The sequence below is a fragment of the Convolutriloba macropyga genome, chromosome 3 (assembly GCF_964194025.1).
Source record: "Convolutriloba macropyga chromosome 3, txConMacr16.3, whole genome shotgun sequence".
Classification (NCBI taxonomy): Eukaryota; Metazoa; Xenacoelomorpha; order Acoela; family Convolutidae; genus Convolutriloba; species Convolutriloba macropyga.
Window position 1 is genome coordinate 8,171,001 of NC_134470.1, and position 18,534 is coordinate 8,189,534.

Consider the following 18,534-nt stretch of genomic DNA (forward strand, 5'->3'; position numbering starts at 1 on the left):
CTGTTTTTTTGGATGACAAGTACTATGTTCATGCCACTATTTACGCCGGCTAGTCTGATTTTTGAATAAAATTTTTTCATGAAAAATAATATGCTCAGCTTAACTCCCTTCAACAAGGTTTGCTTTATATGTGATTCGAACTTCCACGCGGGTACTTGTAACAATTAATTTGCGTAGCAAGTGGTAACCACTAGGCTAAATGGGCTTTGTAGTAATTGCCTACAAACCAGCGTAAATATAAATAGTGTGTATACTACTATAGTAATTACTAGTTACAAAATACAAAAGTATGAAATTATTCTGCTCAGACTTAATTTTGGGTATGAGAAATTTCCAGACTATACAGGATAAGTTTAGCCTGGGCGAACTCTATGACCTCAAAATAATCATAATGAAGAAAAACTGCACATAAAGAAACTTAAAATATTCTGCAGATGCAATGTTTCAGAACTGAATTTAGTTGTTACTCTTGAAATGTGCTGGTTCAGCGCTGAACTGCTCTGCGACTCAAGTCCGGGATAATAAAGCATTGCCAACTCGTAACCGTATTTCCATATAATTGTATTTACGGCCCAATACAATGGTCCCAACCGTAAAATTTTCAGATAACTAAAGACATTTAACATGCTGAAAAATCATTAGCAAAAACGCGGTAGATAGGTGCCTGTGATTAAACGTTTTTTCTTCCAACTAAAATGAAATTGCTGTTACCGGAACAAACTTAGTCTTCGTTTCAGCAAAAGCCATCCCTTCAATCTTGGGATCAAAGTTTGCAGCAGTTTTCAGCTTTCTTTTTCAGCTTTTTCATGATTTCATCTAACCCCTATTTTGTGAACTTCAATTTTGTGCAGTTTTCAGCTTTTTCATGATTTCATCTGACCCCTATTTTGTGAACTTCAAACCCCTTTTCACAAAAAAACGTCTCTTTGAAATATCTACGAAAACCTATTGCAACTGGTTGACTATATTAGAGCAGTATTTTCTCCAAATCGATTTCTCATAACCTTGAATCAACTACAAAATACAAATTTTCCCGGTAATTTTTGTTCGAAAGGGAAAGAAGATTACCATTTCCGATATTTCCCACTAAAACTGCCACCTTCTTGTCAGGAAATTAAAAATACTCGCAGTAAAACGACATACTTTCCGCATATCCTGGTATAGTGTCTCGTTCATTTCTGCGTTTCCTGGAAATAATAATTCCTGGAAATGTCTCACAACGCTCGATACTTTCCTGACTTATGCTAATGATCGGGATTTTTTTTGTTAAAAATTTGTAATTTTGCCAAAAAATTCTCAAAAGTTAGATTGATCAATCTTGTTACCGGTAGGATGCCTGTTAATTGTCCCGCCTTCAAAAGAGAGAAATTTACCAGGATAGTTACTATGGAAACGGTCATATTAATGGGACTCACTATCGAGGGTTTAATTAGGAAGCCGTGATTTATCACTGTGACAATACACTTGAAATGAATACTGTGGTTTGGTAATTCAAATAGCATGTGAATTTTTAACTTTCGTGTTATATTCTTTAATTTGAATGTTAAAAAATGAAAAAAAAAATATAGCCAGTTAGTCCATTTTGACTTGGGATCAAAACGTTACCTCTCTTCGGGTTGAACCACTAGGTTTTGAGACATTAGATTGCAAAATTTCAAACAAAAAGCTCCAACTGCTGTTCAAAAAAACGACCAGCGAATTGTTATAGCAGTTTCTGAGCATTACTAAGTTCAGAAATAACAAAACATTTATATAGTGCAACCCAAGATTAGAACGTTAAATTTTAGTTTCAAATTTAGGTGAAAGAAAAAGCTGGCTGTGGTTTTAACAAAGAGTCAATCATTCATAAATTAATGCTTTTCAAAACGCGCATGTCGTTTTGATTTTCAGATAAACGGAAATGGGCGTATTTCAGCTGGCAAGAAAATTCGCAACGGTGGCAGAAAAGTCTCCAAAAGAAATGGATTATTGTACGAAGCGAAAGATTTTTCAGAGCATCGGGGTTTAAAGTTTTTTTGCTGAGCTGAGAAAAAAAACGAAAAATGAGCAAAACATTTGAAACATAACAAAACAAAAAAATCGTGATTTTGCCATCAAATCCATTTAATAAAAATTAATGTTCCTCAATGAAAAACTTTTGATCTCAGCAAAAGCAATTTTTGTTCAATGAACGTTTCATGTGTTTAATTTTCCTTCCTGTGACAAATCTTATGAAGTAACCCCCGTTTAGCTGTGTACCATCGTCGAAAAAAACTTTCTTGGGTTGTTTTTATCCAAGCAATCAAAACCGGGGGTTAGGGGGTTATCAATCGATCGTTAAACATGTGAGGGTACAGGTTGTCCCAGGTAGGGAGGAAGTAAGGGTCTTAAGGGTATTAGATGAATCTCCGGAACTCATTTTCCGCAATGACAACGATTACAACGGTTGATTTGAAAAGTATTCATAAGATTTACCAGCAGGTAAAGAAAAGAGCGTTCAGAATATGGTGAACGATTTTTTCATATTTCTTAGCAACTTGTCTTTACCTGGACGTGGACATTGACTTTGATACTGCGTTGAAATTTAAGCCTTATGGTGGTTTGATTGGCATTGATAATTCCCCGCTCGACAAATACTTCAACTCTTGCAAAATTTTGATATTAAATGCAATTCTTCATAACACTTCTGGATTTGTCTTTGAAAACATTGAGAAAGGACCGGGTTGTTCGTATGTCCTACACCGCCCAGTAACAAACGAGTATCCTGGTGATGCGACGGGTCTTGTTTTTTCCTTGCATGTGAAAACGCTTAAAAACAACTTGTTCACTTTATTGGAATGTTGAAATCGCGTGCGGTTGTTCAAGATTTTGAAGGTTTTCGAAGTAAAAAATCTGGATTTATCATAAAAAAACTTGCCGTTATTACTGAAAACTACACGGATACAGTGTCTTCTCTGCCTCCGGCTGCAATCAACACGCTTTCACTGAGTGAAGAAAAAAATCACCGTTGGTTCGCAAAATTTCTTCAAGGTTTGGCCTGGGAAAATGGTGACTACCTGTACTTTTATCTTGAACACTTTTTGAAGAACATAGGTCTTCGCTTCCCTTTATTAAACCTAGAGAACTTGCCATGTCCAAAAATCTAAAATTTGTTGCTGTATCAAGAGACACCAGTTTGCACTTTGCATTCAATTAGCTGCCCACAACGACAAAAAAGTTGACACTGCGCTAAGAAAAAGCCAGATTGATTTATCAGTGGCTGACGAATGAGCCGCCGATCGGAAAAAAGCAGCCATAGTTTTACTTCAAGGGAACTGATCTCCAAATTCGACAGTGTACAGTTGCATAATGGTTGATTATAAGTTAACTGTAAAGAAGAAAAGGTTGGTACTCGAGGACAAACTGTACTGCGAAAGCAACAAATTGTTTTTAGTAGTGTTGAAATTGAAGCCTTCAAAAACTATCTACCAGTATGTGAGTACTTTCAACTCTACCGTGTCTATGCAAGAAAAAATGCGCAGACTGAGACTAACGCCTTTACCTACGCGCAAGCGTCCACTAGCAGTTCAGATGTCTTTGACTGATGAGAGTCCTCCGGATGAAGTTAAACAAATCGTCCAGGGGTGAAATGTTGACTCGATTGTTTACCACTAGAAAGACTATGCTGTGAAAGCCAGTTACATAGTCGCCTACAAAAAAGAAGACAGATAATCTAAATTTTTAACTTATGAATTTTATATTGTTGACTAAAAAATCCAACAAAATTTTTACAAGCTAACCTATGCTTTGTTAATTCATTATGTTGAGAGAGTTTGAAAGAGTCCGCTTGAGGATCAAATAGATGCAGGTGGAGGAATAATCGAACAGCAATATTCTGTTCAGTTACAATTCGCTTAAAACATACGAGTAGTTTAAAATTTAAAATGCCAGATAATTGTCCTGCTGGATTCTGCAATGCCAGATTATCCCTTATACTATACCAGATTTCATGTTCAAGTTTTAATTTATTTAAGTACGGTTACGTAACTCTTGATAGATTCACATCGAAGTTCTTGCTGGCTTTCACCTTAAACTATGAGCGTGTTTCGATTAGTCCCACAGTTCTTGAGTCAATTTTCCTATAAAGGCAACGTTGCAGCCCTAATATAATCAAATATTCAGGGTGACAACTCGGGCTTTCGTCTTAAAATTTTCTCAGCTAATCAGAAGCTCATTTTTCGTTTGCATGTCCACAAACTTTTTCACAGCTCAATCCTATGCCTCCGAAATTTTTTCCACAGTCTCTGATACTTTATTCTAAATGATTAAAACCATATAAAAATTCAATGTTCTCTATTTTAAATTGGAGAACAATATAGACTTGGCTTTGCATGGTCCACGAGCGATGACGGTTATCTTCTAACATCTTGCAAGATTCTTGCAAAAAATCTTTTATCTTGCATGATCTTGTAAAATTCTTGCAAAAAACGTTTATCTTGCAAGATCTTGCAAGATTCTTGCAGATAACGCTAATCTTGCAAAATGCAAGATCCGGACGCTTAACTTGCTAGAATCTTACAAGAATCTTGCAAGGTAGACGTCAAAAATCTTAGAAAAAAGTTGCAATTTCAAAGACTGATTAACTCGTAGATCGTTTTCTCGTGTGAGTTAAGTCCATTGCCTGAAAATCTTGGTTCAAAACAAAATTTTTTGTACAACTTAACCGCCGATAAAGAAATTGAAAAACTCGTTTCAAGAAAATGTAATCCGTGGCCATTTTAATGGTCCATTCTGGCCACGCAAAAAGTTGATAGGTTGCTAAGCTTTAAAAAGGCTCAGAAAAAATCTTCCAGTGACTTCCAGCTTATGATTTGTAATGTTTTATTCAAGTTTTTCTCCTTTAAATGAGACGTGTTTCAAATGAATGTGTTTCCAATCATTCAAAGGAGCTAAAGAAGCCCATGTGGCAGCCAAAGGCAAGTTTCCAGCGGTTCCTGCAAGACGGTTATCTTGTAAGAGTCTTATAAGACGGTCGGTTATCTCACAAGACTCCTGCATTTCGGACGTTTATCTTGCAAGTTTTTGCAAGATTCTTGCGAGGATCTTGCAAGATGGTGCATAGTGTTGCAAGATTGTTGCAAGATTCTCGCAAGATTCTTGCAAGATTTTGCAAGATAACCGTCCTCAAGCAATTGGGGAATGCCACTAACTAAAGTAGTCAGAGGCTATTTTGGAGATTTTTTCAAATAGTTTTTTGTTAGAAAAATTTTTAAAAAAATAGCAACGCTACGAGAAACTGTCAAAAGAAGACTATTTCGTAACCATAGATTATAGAATGTATGTGCATTTTCCCATTATTTGAATATAGATATATAGATATAGATATAGAATATTTGAATATAGATATAGATATTTAAATATAGCACCCGCTGATAGAACCAATCTTTTCACCTACGATCCAATTTTACAAATAGTTTACAAAGTTTGTGTCTCAATTGAGATGTGAGATATACCAATACCAATTTGTGTGTTTTTTGGGGGGGGGTATGTGATTTATTACAGTGCACCCCAATTTGTTGGAGCTCGACAAACAATGTAATGCAACGTTGCGCCATTGCACTCGTAATCGTCAACACCCAGAAATTCTGGCTGCTTGCCTGGACGACTCTGGGCCGTGCACTGTTCATCTCTCTCGTCCAGGGCATTTCCAGGTTGGGTTTCGTTCCTCCACATTGCATCAGGTATCCCTGAACGACGGCCTGCCCAAGGCAACCTGTAGAGAGTTTTATCTCGACGAATGTCCAGGAGCTCAGCAGTGAGTATTCCACTTTCTGGCATCCGTGCCCCTTGTAATCGCTGATAGCCTAGCCAAAATCCAGACTGGCTGTTAGTTGGAAGTCCCTCGCCTATCGTCCAATTCAAGATTATTTGAAGTGCGTCCTGTTCAAAAAAAATCAATGGAATTGAATCTTCAAAACCTAAATAACCTCTGAACAAACGATAACAGTCTGAATAATGACCATTTGGGTCTTTGGACGATATGGTACAATCGGAGCAAAAATACTTAACCGAAAAGTGGACGGTTATTTACATGTCGGTTGAAGATATTTAGCAACTGATAAGAGTTCTCGTTCTCAATTGGGGGACCATGCTTGATCAAAAATTTTTTTTTGTATATTATTTTATAACAAAAAATTTTGTCAGAACACATTTTATTATGTTAAATATTGGTTTATATTTTTTTTAAGAAAAGCTGTTATTATATGAAAAATGACAAGATATTCAAATTTTATTGGTTTCAAATCGCATTGGTATATAGTGATAACTATGAAGACAGATTTAAGAACAAAAGCAACCATTGAAGAAACAACGTCTTAATACATTTCTCTGTTTCTGTTTATATCTTATATAGCAGTATGGTCACATCAAATTGATCTCCCATCATGCGTGTTTTTTTGAAAGACATCTGAGATAAAAAATGATTATCCCAACAAAAATAATGATCCAAACTTCTACCAAGAGTTTTGAGAAAGAGAGTTTTGAGATAATTACTGCAATTAACCTGTTGAAGAAATATCGCAAACGTGCAGGTGGTGAGGCGACCATTAACAGTTTTTCCCTTCTGCTGTCCTTTGGCCCGGAAAAAACTTTTTGTCATCTTTTCTTTAATTTAAATTTTTGTCCGAAATCTTCAAATTAAAGTTAAACACTAATGAAAAATTGAAAATATAGTGCGGCAGTTAATTTGAAATTGTTGTTACCGTAGTAAGCTTACTCTTGGATTCAGCAAAACTTAGGTACTTAATTTTGCTTTCTAAGTTTGCAGCAATTGCCGGCCTTCGGTGTTTTTTTTAACTGTTTCATCCAATTCACTATTTTTTTTTACTTATAAACGATTTTCATAAAACATCGTTTCTTTGAAGTATCTACCAACCTACCAAAAGATATGAGCGTACAATTGGTTGAATATCCCGGAGGTTGGTGGCAGAGCAAATCAGCACTGAATCAGTCCAAAGACATTCTGTTTTTTTGGATGACAAGTACTATGTTCATGCCACTATTTACGCCGGCTAGTCTGATTTTTGAATAAAATTTTTTCATGAAAAATAATATGCTCAGCTTAACTCCCTTCAACAAGGTTTGCTTTATATGTGATTCGAACTTCCACGCGGGTACTTGTAACAATTAATTTGCGTAGCAAGTGGTAACCACTAGGCTAAATGGGCTTTGTAGTAATTGCCTACAAACCAGCGTAAATATAAATAGTGTGTATACTACTATAGTAATTACTAGTTACAAAATACAAAAGTATGAAATTATTCTGCTCAGACTTAATTTTGGGTATGAGAAATTTCCAGACTATACAGGATAAGTTTAGCCTGGGCGAACTCTATGACCTCAAAATAATCATAATGAAGAAAAACTGCACATAAAGAAACTTAAAATATTCTGCAGATGCAATGTTTCAGAACTGAATTTAGTTGTTACTCTTGAAATGTGCTGGTTCAGCGCTGAACTGCTCTGCGACTCAAGTCCGGGATAATAAAGCATTGCCACCTCGTAACCGTATTTCCATATAATTGTATTTACGGCCCAATACAATGGTCCCAACCGTAAAATTTTCAGATAACTAAAGACATTTAACATGCTGAAAAATCATTAGCAAAAACGCGGTAGATAGGTGCCTGTGATTAAACGTTTTTTCTTCCAACTAAAATGAAATTGCTGTTACCGGAACAAACTTAGTCTTCGTTTCAGCAAAAGCCATCCCTTCAATCTTGGGATCAAAGTTTGCAGCAGTTTTCAGCTTTCTTTTTCAGCTTTTTCATGATTTCATCTAACCCCTATTTTGTGAACTTCAATTTTGTGCAGTTTTCAGCTTTTCATGATTTCATCTGACCCCTATTTTGTGAACTTCAAACCCCTTTTCACAAAAAAACGTCTCTTTGAAATATCTACGAAAGCCTATTGCAACTGGTTGACTATATTAGAGCAGTATTTTCTCCAAATCGATTTCTCATAACCTTGAATCAACTACAAAATACAAATTTTCCCGGTAATTTTTGTTCGAAAGGGAAAGAAGATTACCATTTCCGATATTTCCCGCTAAAACTGCCACCTTCTTGTCAGGAAATTAAAAATACTCGCAGTAAAACGACATACTTTCCGCATATCCTGGTATAGTGTCTCGTTCATTTCTGCGTTTCCTGGAAATAATAATTCCTGGAAATGTCTCACAACGCTCGATACTTTCCTGACTTATGCTAATGATCGGGATTTTTTTTGTTAAAAATTTGTAATTTTGCCAAAAAATTCTCAAAAGTTAGATTGATCAATCTTGTTACCGGTAGGATGCCTGTTAATTGTCCCGCCTTCAAAAGAGAGAAATTTACCAGGATAGTTACTATGGAAACGGTCATATTAATGGGACTCACTATCGAGGGTTTAATTAGGAAGCCGTGATTTATCACTGTGACAATACACTTGAAATGAATACTGTGGTTTGGTAATTCAAATAGCATGTGAATTTTTAACTTTCGTGTTATATTCTTTAATTTGAATGTTAAAAAATGAAAAAAAAATATAGCCAGTTAGTCCATTTTGACTTGGGATCAAAACGTTACCTCTCTTCGGGTTGAACCACTAGGTTTTGAGACATTAGATTGCAAAATTTCAAACAAAAAGCTCCAACTGCTGTTCAAAAAAACGACCAGCGAATTGTTATAGCAGTTTCTGAGCATTACTAAGTTCAGAAATAACAAAACATTTATATAGTGCAACCCAAGATTAGAACGTTAAATTTTAGTTTCAAATTTAGGTGAAAGAAAAAGCTGGCTGTGGTTTTAACAAAGAGTCAATCATTCATAAATTAATGCTTTTCAAAACGCGCATGTCGTTTTGATTTTCAGATAAACGGAAATGGGCGTATTTCAGCTGGCAAGAAAATTCGCAACGGTGGCAGAAAAGTCTCCAAAAGAAATGGATTATTGTACGAAGCGAAAGATTTTTCAGAGCATCGGGGTTTAAAGTTTTTTTGCTGAGCTGAGAAAAAAAACGAAAAATGAGCAAAACATTTGAAACATAACAAAACAAAAAAATCGTGATTTTGCCATCAAATCCATTTAATAAAAATTAATGTTCCTCAATGAAAAACTTTTGATCTCAGCAAAAGCAATTTTTGTTCAATGAACGTTTCATGTGTTTAATTTTCCTTCCTGTGACAAATCTTATGAAGTAACCCCCGTTTAGCTGTGTACCATCGTCGAAAAAAAACTTTCTTGGGTTGTTTTTATCCAAGCAATCAAAACCGGGGGTTAGGGGGTTATCAATCGATCGTTAAACATGTGAGGGTACAGGTTGTCCCAGGTAGGGAGGAAGTAAGGGTCTTAAGGGTATTAGATGAATCTCCGGAACTCATTTTCCGCAATGACAACGATTACAACGGTTGATTTGAAAAGTATTCATAAGATTTACCAGCAGGTAAAGAAAAGAGCGTTCAGAATATGGTGAACGATTTTTTCATATTTCTTAGCAACTTGTCTTTACCTGGACGTGGACATTGACTTTGATACTGCGTTGAAATTTAAGCCTTATGGTGGTTTGATTGGCATTGATAATTCCCCGCTCGACAAATACTTCAACTCTTGCAAAATTTTGATATTAAATGCAATTCTTCATAACACTTCTGGATTTGTCTTTGAAAACAATGAGAAAGGACCGGGTTGTTCGTATGTCCTACCGCCCAGTAACAAACGAGTATCCTGGTGATGCGACGGGTCTTGTTTTTTCCTTGCATGTGAAAACGCTTAAAAACAACTTGTTCACTTTATTGGAATGTTGAAATCGCGTGCGGTTGTTCAAGATTTTGAAGGTTTTCGAAGTAAAAAATCTGGATTTATCATAAAAAAACTTGCCGTTATTACTGAAAACTACACGGATACAGTGTCTTCTCTGCCTCCGGCTGCAATCAACACGCTTTCACTGAGTGAAGAAAAAAATCACCGTTGGTTCGCAAAATTTCTTCAAGGTTTGGCCTGGGAAAATGGTGACTACCTGTACTTTTATCTTGAACACTTTTTGAAGAACATAGGTCTTCGCTTCCCTTTATTAAACCTAGAGAACTTGCCATGTCCAAAAATCTAAAATTTGTTGCTGTATCAAGAGACACCAGTTTGCACTTTGCATTCAATTAGCTGCCCACAACGACAAAAAAGTTGACACTGCGCTAAGAAAAAGCCAGATTGATTTATCAGTGGCTGACGAATGAGCCGCCGATCGGAAAAAAGCAGCCATAGTTTTACTTCAAGGGAACTGATCTCCAAATTCGACAGTGTACAGTTGCATAATGGTTGATTATAAGTTAACTGTAAAGAAGAAAAGGTTGGTACTCGAGGACAAACTGTACTGCGAAAGCAACAAATTGTTTTTAGTAGTGTTGAAATTGAAGCCTTCAAAAACTATCTACCAGTATGTGAGTACTTTCAACTCTACCGTGTCTATGCAAGAAAAAATGCGCAGACTGAGACTAACGCCTTTACCTACGCGCAAGCGTCCACTAGCAGTTCAGATGTCTTTGACTGATGAGAGTCCTCCGGATGAAGTTAAACAAATCGTCCAGGGGTGAAATGTTGACTCGATTGTTTACCACTAGAAAGACTATGCTGTGAAAGCCAGTTACATAGTCGCCTACAAAAAAGAAGACAGATAATCTAAATTTTTAACTTATGAATTTTATATTGTTGACTAAAAAATCCAACAAAATTTTTACAAGCTAACCTATGCTTTGTTAATTCATTATGTTGAGAGAGTTTGAAAGAGTCCGCTTGAGGATCAAATAGATGCAGGTGGAGGAATAATCGATCTAGTTTCCAATGACAATAATCAAGAAGGACAGTTTTGGCGGTTTTGTAATACAAGCTGCTTTCATTTGAAGTTGTATGCTTCACACAAAGTTTCAACAAACTAATTCTTATCTTTGATTCTCTCATAAATTGGCGTTTTTGGTTTTCACTTATTTCTTGTACAGTTGGATATGCTCCTCCAAATATAAATTAATGGATAATATTGTTTCAGCTACCGACAGATTTTGGTAGCAGCGTGCGGTCCATCGTGTTGTGAAAAAACTGAATTGATTTTCAAAATGTTACTTCAAAGTACTTTCGCATTTAGTTTTTGGTTTATTTTCGATGACCCTCGTGAATACACCTTCAAAAACAAAACGTTTTCCAAGTTAGCTATAGCGGGTCGGATTAAAATTATATGTGTCATTCAAGTGAAACAAAATCTGTTCGAACAGAGCAATTGGTCCAGAACTGATAATTAGGAAATGATTATATTGCGACACAAATTAATTTGTTCAAAACTCCGTATGATGTGCAGCAGATTACTTAAGGCTATCGCCAGCTAAAAAACACACAATTTTTTAAAAAACCACGAGCTAGCTACCAAACAAAGTTTTGGTCTTTTTTATTAGATTTAGACCCAAAAATATCAGAAGCTTTAGGTTACAGCTCTAACATTGTGCCAACAGGGCCATCATTTACACACCGCCAGCAAAAGCTGTAGTTGCAATTTTAAGCGATGAAAAAGAGAAAACTATGCATGCTGCGGCATATGTTTCACAAACGACATCAAATTTAACAAATTGAAAAAAATAGTTTCTAAAAAATTTAATTAATTTCACTGCAGGTTCTTTCTCATTGTAGTCAACGGCAATGTTGCAAAAAATAAAAAACTAATCGAAACTCACGAAAAATTATTTCAAAAATTTTAACTAAGCGAAAAAGTTGGAGGGAAAAGAAAAAATTCTTAGTAGGGAACCGGAACTGTCAAAAACGGTTGGTCATTCGTGTTATTTCTACTTGATGAAATCATAATGCAAACAGAAGAGTTTATTTTATTTCAAAAACGACTGTTTATAGCGAAGAAGAAAAGAGCGAAATTATGAAAACCAAAGCTATTCAGTTATCACTAATTCAACGAAACAAGCTAAAAATGAAGATAAAGCAGGAAAAGCAGATAAAGTAGTTTAAACAGATCCAACAAATACTGAACAAGAAGTGAGAAAAACAGATTTAACAGAGTTTGAACGAGTATAGGAGGAAAAGAGATTCTTCCAGTGATGACAGTGAAATTGATGATCCAATTGTCACAAAAGAAACCAACAGTTGGATCATTTGAGTTGATAATGAACACGTTAAATTAAAAGAGGTTACCATAATCAAACGTGCGTAAATACTGCTTGATCTAATCTCCCAATCAAACAGAATAACTACTGGGGATGAGTGCCAAATAATTTACTTTGCCAAAAAACCCACGTATTTACAAGTTTCATCTCTTTTGCATAATTTGCAGCAGCCAACCAAAAAATAGATCATGACCAAATTAATAATCTTATTGGTTCTTCTACTTGAGCCTGATTTTATCTTCAACACTTACGCGAAGCGAATGAGGAAAAGATAGGAGAAAGAAAGATTTTTTCCCAAAACAACAAAGTCTACAAAAAGGACACGGCACACCAAAAATAACCTCATCAGAAAAAGAGAACAAAATCAAAACAACAAACAAAAAGCAGACCAAACGAAAAAAATGGCCTCGTTTCGTCCTTTGAGAGAAAAAAATTTATTTTAAATCTGCAAAAGAGGTCTACCATCGTTTCGAAGCACAAAACAATTACAAAAACACAACAAACTGACATTAGCAAAAGTCAAGTCTTATTTAGGTACCAAGCCGTCTTTCACAAAATACCAATCGATTCGAATATACTTTTCCAAACTTGAAGTTATTGTAAAAATTATGACTGAAAATTGGACATTGGGTTTAGCAAATGTTGACAAACTTGCAAAGCGCAATCGCGAGGCTAACTTTAGGTAGTAGTTGATTGTCTCTCACGAAACCTTAGAGAAGAGCCGGTGAAAACAAAATATGCAAAAGAAGCAGCTGACGCATTCAGAAACTGATCAAATGTAAACAACCGGAACAAAAATTTGTTGATGAAGGAACAAATTTTCTCGGAGCATTCAAAAGACTGTGCAACTCAAGAACAATTCCTTTGTATAGTTTTTTTAGTGAAAAAAGTCTAAGTCAAACATGTCATCTTCCTACATTAACAAATAGACGAGTTCGTGAAAACAATAAACTCACGTGTTAACCGGGTAACTATGTTTGCTCTAAGCAAGGTGACAAAAAATACGTACCGAGGCTTGTGTCTTTGAGTGCTGAGCAAGCTTTTTCTCAAAAACTTAGCTTTTTGTTGAATTTTGTTGAGATTTTGTCAGAATTGTTCAAAAAGACAAAATTTTAAGAAAGGGCTACGAGCAGTCGTTTACTGACAAATTTTTAAGACAAAAAATATCCTTACTTTCTTCCCATCATCCTATTCCCTCATTGATGCCAACAAAGAACAAATAGAAGGAAAACTTTATCAATCTGAATTGCGTTTCTTCGTGAACTGTGCTTGTTCTTTCATCAGCTTCTATGCAAATTTTTGGGTTAAACACTCTGGCTTCTTTATGCAATTTTTTCAATGATGAAATTCAACTCCCTGTGATTGGAAGGTAGCCATTAGTGAAATAATATTTCCGACAAAAATCGAGCACTATGGAGATCTCATAGCATACAGTGTTGAGGTATACGTAGATTCGCAAAGAATCTCGTCTGATGCTAAAATGACTTCTCGGCCTTACAACGGAGATAAACTGTCCTTCATGACTAGAAACTTTGACAATGTTAATCAATTCCCAGGTACTATCAGGCAAACAGTTGGACTACCCAATTCTTTGTTTCGAGAAATCAAGGGTACTGGAAAAAACAATTTTTGCAAATATTAGGGAAATATCACCCAATCTCTCTTTTGAGGAAATACCCAGCATTGTGATTTTTACGGGAAATCAAAATGGACGCGGTGTACACATTGGTTCCAAAATGAGTATAGTTACATCCAATATATTGATGAAAATTATGAGACAAAGGAGTATTTTGGAAGGTTCCCTGGTGATCTGTGCACGGGCTAAATCTGGGTTTTTGCGAGTTACCGATTCGAAACAACGTTTGAAAACTGGTATTGTGTTTGAAATTAAACCAATACATCTAATTGTTTTATCAAATTCAGACTGTAAAAAAATGTTATCAAATACTGTACAATCAATTTACATTGAACTTCACACTGAGAGAGGCCAATTGGTTCCTTTTTCGGGAACAAGGAAAGTTATATTAACGATACAATTCAGAACATTTTCCGGCTAGCGTGGATTCCCACTATGCCAGTCAAGAAACATCTTTACCCTAATTCTCCAGACACTATAGACAAAGAGGAAGATGGTTCGGGGCCTTAGATCCAGGAATTGGACGCGTTGCTTTAACACTGGCTAGATGGTTTTTTCTAGCAGCTGCAAAACGTATCGTGAGAGAGCATTTAAAACAGGGCGTTCCCGAACTTGCAGATGTAGTATTACAGAAAAGTTGCCCAAAACAAGCATCGAAAAATACAATGTCAGACAACAGCAAAAAACAAACAAGAGGGGATTACGGCAAAGAGGACAACTCCAATAAGGACCCAGAATGTTTGAACCTGTTCGAATAAGTTAAAAAAAGGCGCAAAATTTTAATTTTTTCTGTATCAAGAGCTCCAACAAGAGTTTGATAATTTTTTTTCAGCGGAAGTGAAGAATGATCGGTACCTTATTACCAAAAGAAGCAACTCACAGATCTCTGGATCTATTTGAAAAACCATACCTCTTAATCACATGTGATGGAACTTTTTACCAAAAATGGGTCCAGTGAATGGCTCCAAGTGTCCAAAGTTGGCATTCGAAGTCGCTGGCGACGGAATTTATTTTATTGGTTTACAAAAACAATTTTTTGATGTCAAATGTAAATTTTTTCGATCGTCCAAAGCAAAATTTAAAATTTAACGGTGCAGGTGCTGCGGATGTGACTAAAACGGACGCTTCATACTTTCGTAAAAACGTGCTGCTTTCACTGTTCTCCAACTGCACAGTGTCAGCCAACGGACTAAAAATATAAAACGCATATGGAAAGTATGCTTATAAAAGTTTTATTGAGAACGAATTTTCACATATCACGGACGCAAAAAAACATGCGGTTGGCTTGTCAAGGCTACTCGTATGAGGAAAACCGGGAACCTTATCAAGTATTGAAGTAAATAGAAGACAAGATTAAATCAGACACTCAAGTAAATGCATTTTTAATGGAAAGGTTGCCGTCGGTTTTTCTTATATGTGACGGTTATCTACTCAGTTGCGTAATTTTTTGGATTGTTTTCGGAGGATCTAATGATGATCTTGTGTTTATGCCAGATGATGCCGCTAAGCATTATTAAGCAAAACTTTTTGGAGCAAATTTGTATGTGCGCAAAATGACTTTGAACTATGATGTTATGTCGGCTATTGAAAATCCTTTGCTCACAAGCCCGGCTTGCTATCTTTATCTTGAAACCCTTCCAAGAACATTTTGGCTTCTACTAGTCTTCACAGTTGGAAACAAGAAAGACTTTCAAGGGAACCAACACAAAGATTAGCATTATGTCGGAACACTAACGATGCTTTTCTTGGTAACAACAGACAGAATGCACTTATTTTCTGCGAATTTGATTTGCAACAGATTTTGGAAGTTTCCCTGGTGATATGTGCACGGGAAAGCACCTATTATTCATTTACACAAAAACGTATCAATGTGTGGGTGACGCTAAAACTCCGTTTTTGCGAGTTACTAATTCGAAACAACGTTTGAAAACTGGTATCGTGTTTGAAATTAAACCAACACATCTAATTGTTTTATCAAATTCAGACTGTAAAAAATTTTATCAAATACTTTACAATCAATTTACATTGAGCTTCACACTGAGAGAGGACAATTGGTTCCTTTTTCGGGACAAGGAAAGTTATATTAACCATACAATTCAAAACATTTTCCGATTAGCGTGGATTCCCACTATGCCAGTCAAGAAACATCATAACCCTATTTGTCCAGACACTATAGACAAAGAGGAAGAGGGTTCGGGGCCTTAGATCCAGGAATTGGACGCGTTGCTTTAACACTGGCTAGATGGTTTTTTCTAGCAGCTGCAAAACGTATCGTGAGAGAGCATTTAAAACAGGGCGTTCCCGAACTTGCAGATGTAGTATTACAGAAAAATTGCTCAAAACAAGCATTGAAAAATACAATGTCAAACAAAAGCAAAAAACAAACAAGAGGGGATTACGGCAAAGGCGACAACTCCAATAATGACCCAGAATGATTTAAGCCGTTCAAATAAATTAACAAAAAGCGCAAAATTTCAATTATTTCTGAACCAAGAGCTCCAACAAGAGTTTGATAAGTTTTTTTTAGCGGAGGTGAAGAATGATCGGTACTTTATTACCAAAAGACGCAACTCACAGATCTCTGGATCTATTTGAAAAACCATACCTCTTAGTCTAATGTGATGGAATTTTTTGCCAAAAAATGGGTCCAGTGAATGGCTCCAAGTGTCCATTTTTGGCATTTGAAGTCGCTGGCGACAGAACTTATTTTACTGATTTACAAAAACAATTTCTTGATGTTGAAATGTAAAATTTTTGGATCGTCCAAAGCAAATTTGAATTTTAACGGCGCAGGTGCTGCGGATGTGACTAAAACGGACGCTCCATGCTTTCGTAAAAACGTGCTGCTTTCACTGTTCTCTAACCGTACAGTGTCAGCCAACGGACTAAAAATATAAAACGCATATGGAAATTATGCTCATAAAAGTTTTATTGAGAACGAATTTTCACATATCACGGACGCAAAAAACATGTGGTTGGCTTGTCAAGGCTACTCGTATGAGGAAAACCGGGAACTTGATCAAGTAGTGAAGTAAATAGAAGACAAGATTAAATCAGACAGTCAAGTGATTGCATTCTTAATTGAAAGGTTGCCTTCGACTTTTCTTACATGTAACGGGCATCTACTGAGTTGCGTAGTTTTATTGATTGCTTTCAGAGGATCTATTGATGATCTTGTGTTTATGTCAGATGATGCTGCTAAGCATTATTAAGCAAACATTTTGTATGTGCGCAAAATGACTTTGAACTTTGATGTTGTGTCGGCTATTGAAAATCCGTTGCTCACAAGCTCGGCTTGCTATCCTTATCTTGAAACCCTTTCAAGAACATTTTGGCTTCTACTAGTCTTCACTGTTGGAAACAAGAAAGACTTTCAAGGGAACCAACACAAAGATTAGCGATATGTCGGAACACTAACGATGCTTTTCTTGGTAACAACAGACAGAATGCACTTCGTTTCTGCAAATTTGATTTGCAACAGATTTTTATCTATCGAAATAGAATGCCCGTGGCAGATAGTCCAATATCAACAAATGATGATAAACTTCCTCACCTAAATGCAATATCAGATTTAGCCTATCTTGACAAAGGTCCTGGTATTTGACAGAGTAACCAAATCAATATAATTTGGTTTTCAATTGACCATTACTCAGAATGCTTCTCACAATTTTATTTATCCCCAGGTAACAAATTGCTCAATTTCTGTAGAATTGAAAATTTCTGCTGCTTGACAAATAATGGTGAGCTATGAATGGTTGGAGAAAAATCTAGCACAACTTTTTAGATTGGGATTTCGAAAATTACATTATAACAACGTAATGGATGAAATTGACACCAAGAACCTGATTCAAAAACGCACAGTACCAAAACTCAAATTCTGTGGTGTATTTGCTGCCAACAACTTTCTGCAAAAACATGAACCAAACAGTGTTCGCATTGTAAATGCTTCACCTTCGAATAGATCTGGTACACAGTGGCTTCCTCTATGTAAAAGAAACAAAAAAATTGTCTGCCGACCCCATGGGACAGTCAGTTTTTCCCTATAGAGATGCATATTGCCGACTCGCTTCTCAGAGCAATAATGCACAAATTTGCCAATTTCCCGAACATCAGCCAATTAAGAGTCAAAACTCAGATTTCTTAGGATTTTTGTATTTATATTGAGCGTGTTATTTTTAGTGAAAGACAAATTGTAAAAATTCATGGTGTTCAATTGCTTCGATTGGCACTTCATATGTGTTCTAACTTTAATAACAATTGAATAATTTTTGTTTTCAAAATTTAATTTGTTCTTCAAATACAACACGAGCAAAGATTAACTCAGAATCAATATCTACATTTCCATAACCACTCAAAAAAATATGCAGAACTTGCTTTAACTACAAAAATCACCAGATTGAGGACCACGCAATATTTTTTCATCTCGTTTCAAAGTTTCGCTGCAAAAATTTTCTGTTTGAATCTGTTTGACGGCTGAAAGCGAAATGACATTATGAATTGTTTTCTGTCCACCAATTTTTGATTATTTTTGGACTCCAGCTTTTGAAAAGTTTTTTTTGTCGGAGCTGCTGACAAAGAGAATATTGGAAGCCAACTGCGTACTGTGAAAGAAAATTTTTTTTCTCCTGCGTTGTTGTATCATAGCTTCGCCCAGCTCAATTGAACTGCCTAACAGCACATGAAAGATCTTAATTGCAAACTGACACTATTCGGACTCAAAAAGAGGATACACAATATAATTTGACATAGTATG

The 18,534-nt window shown here is 35.9% G+C and overlaps 2 protein-coding genes across 2 annotated transcripts in view; both read right to left on the reverse strand.

Annotated features, from left to right (window-relative positions):
* LOC142335904 (uncharacterized) overlaps positions 1-18,534 on the reverse strand; it is a 534,872-nt gene that overhangs the window by 443,394 nt on the left and 72,944 nt on the right. The window lies entirely within an intron of this gene.
* LOC142336207 (uncharacterized) overlaps positions 1-18,534 on the reverse strand; it is an 84,846-nt gene that overhangs the window by 28,543 nt on the left and 37,769 nt on the right. The window contains exon 3 of the mRNA XM_075384867.1: positions 5,551-5,898. Within this exon, the coding sequence (XP_075240982.1) occupies positions 5,551-5,898 (348 nt within the window). The remainder of the gene's footprint in view (positions 1-5,550; positions 5,899-18,534) is intronic.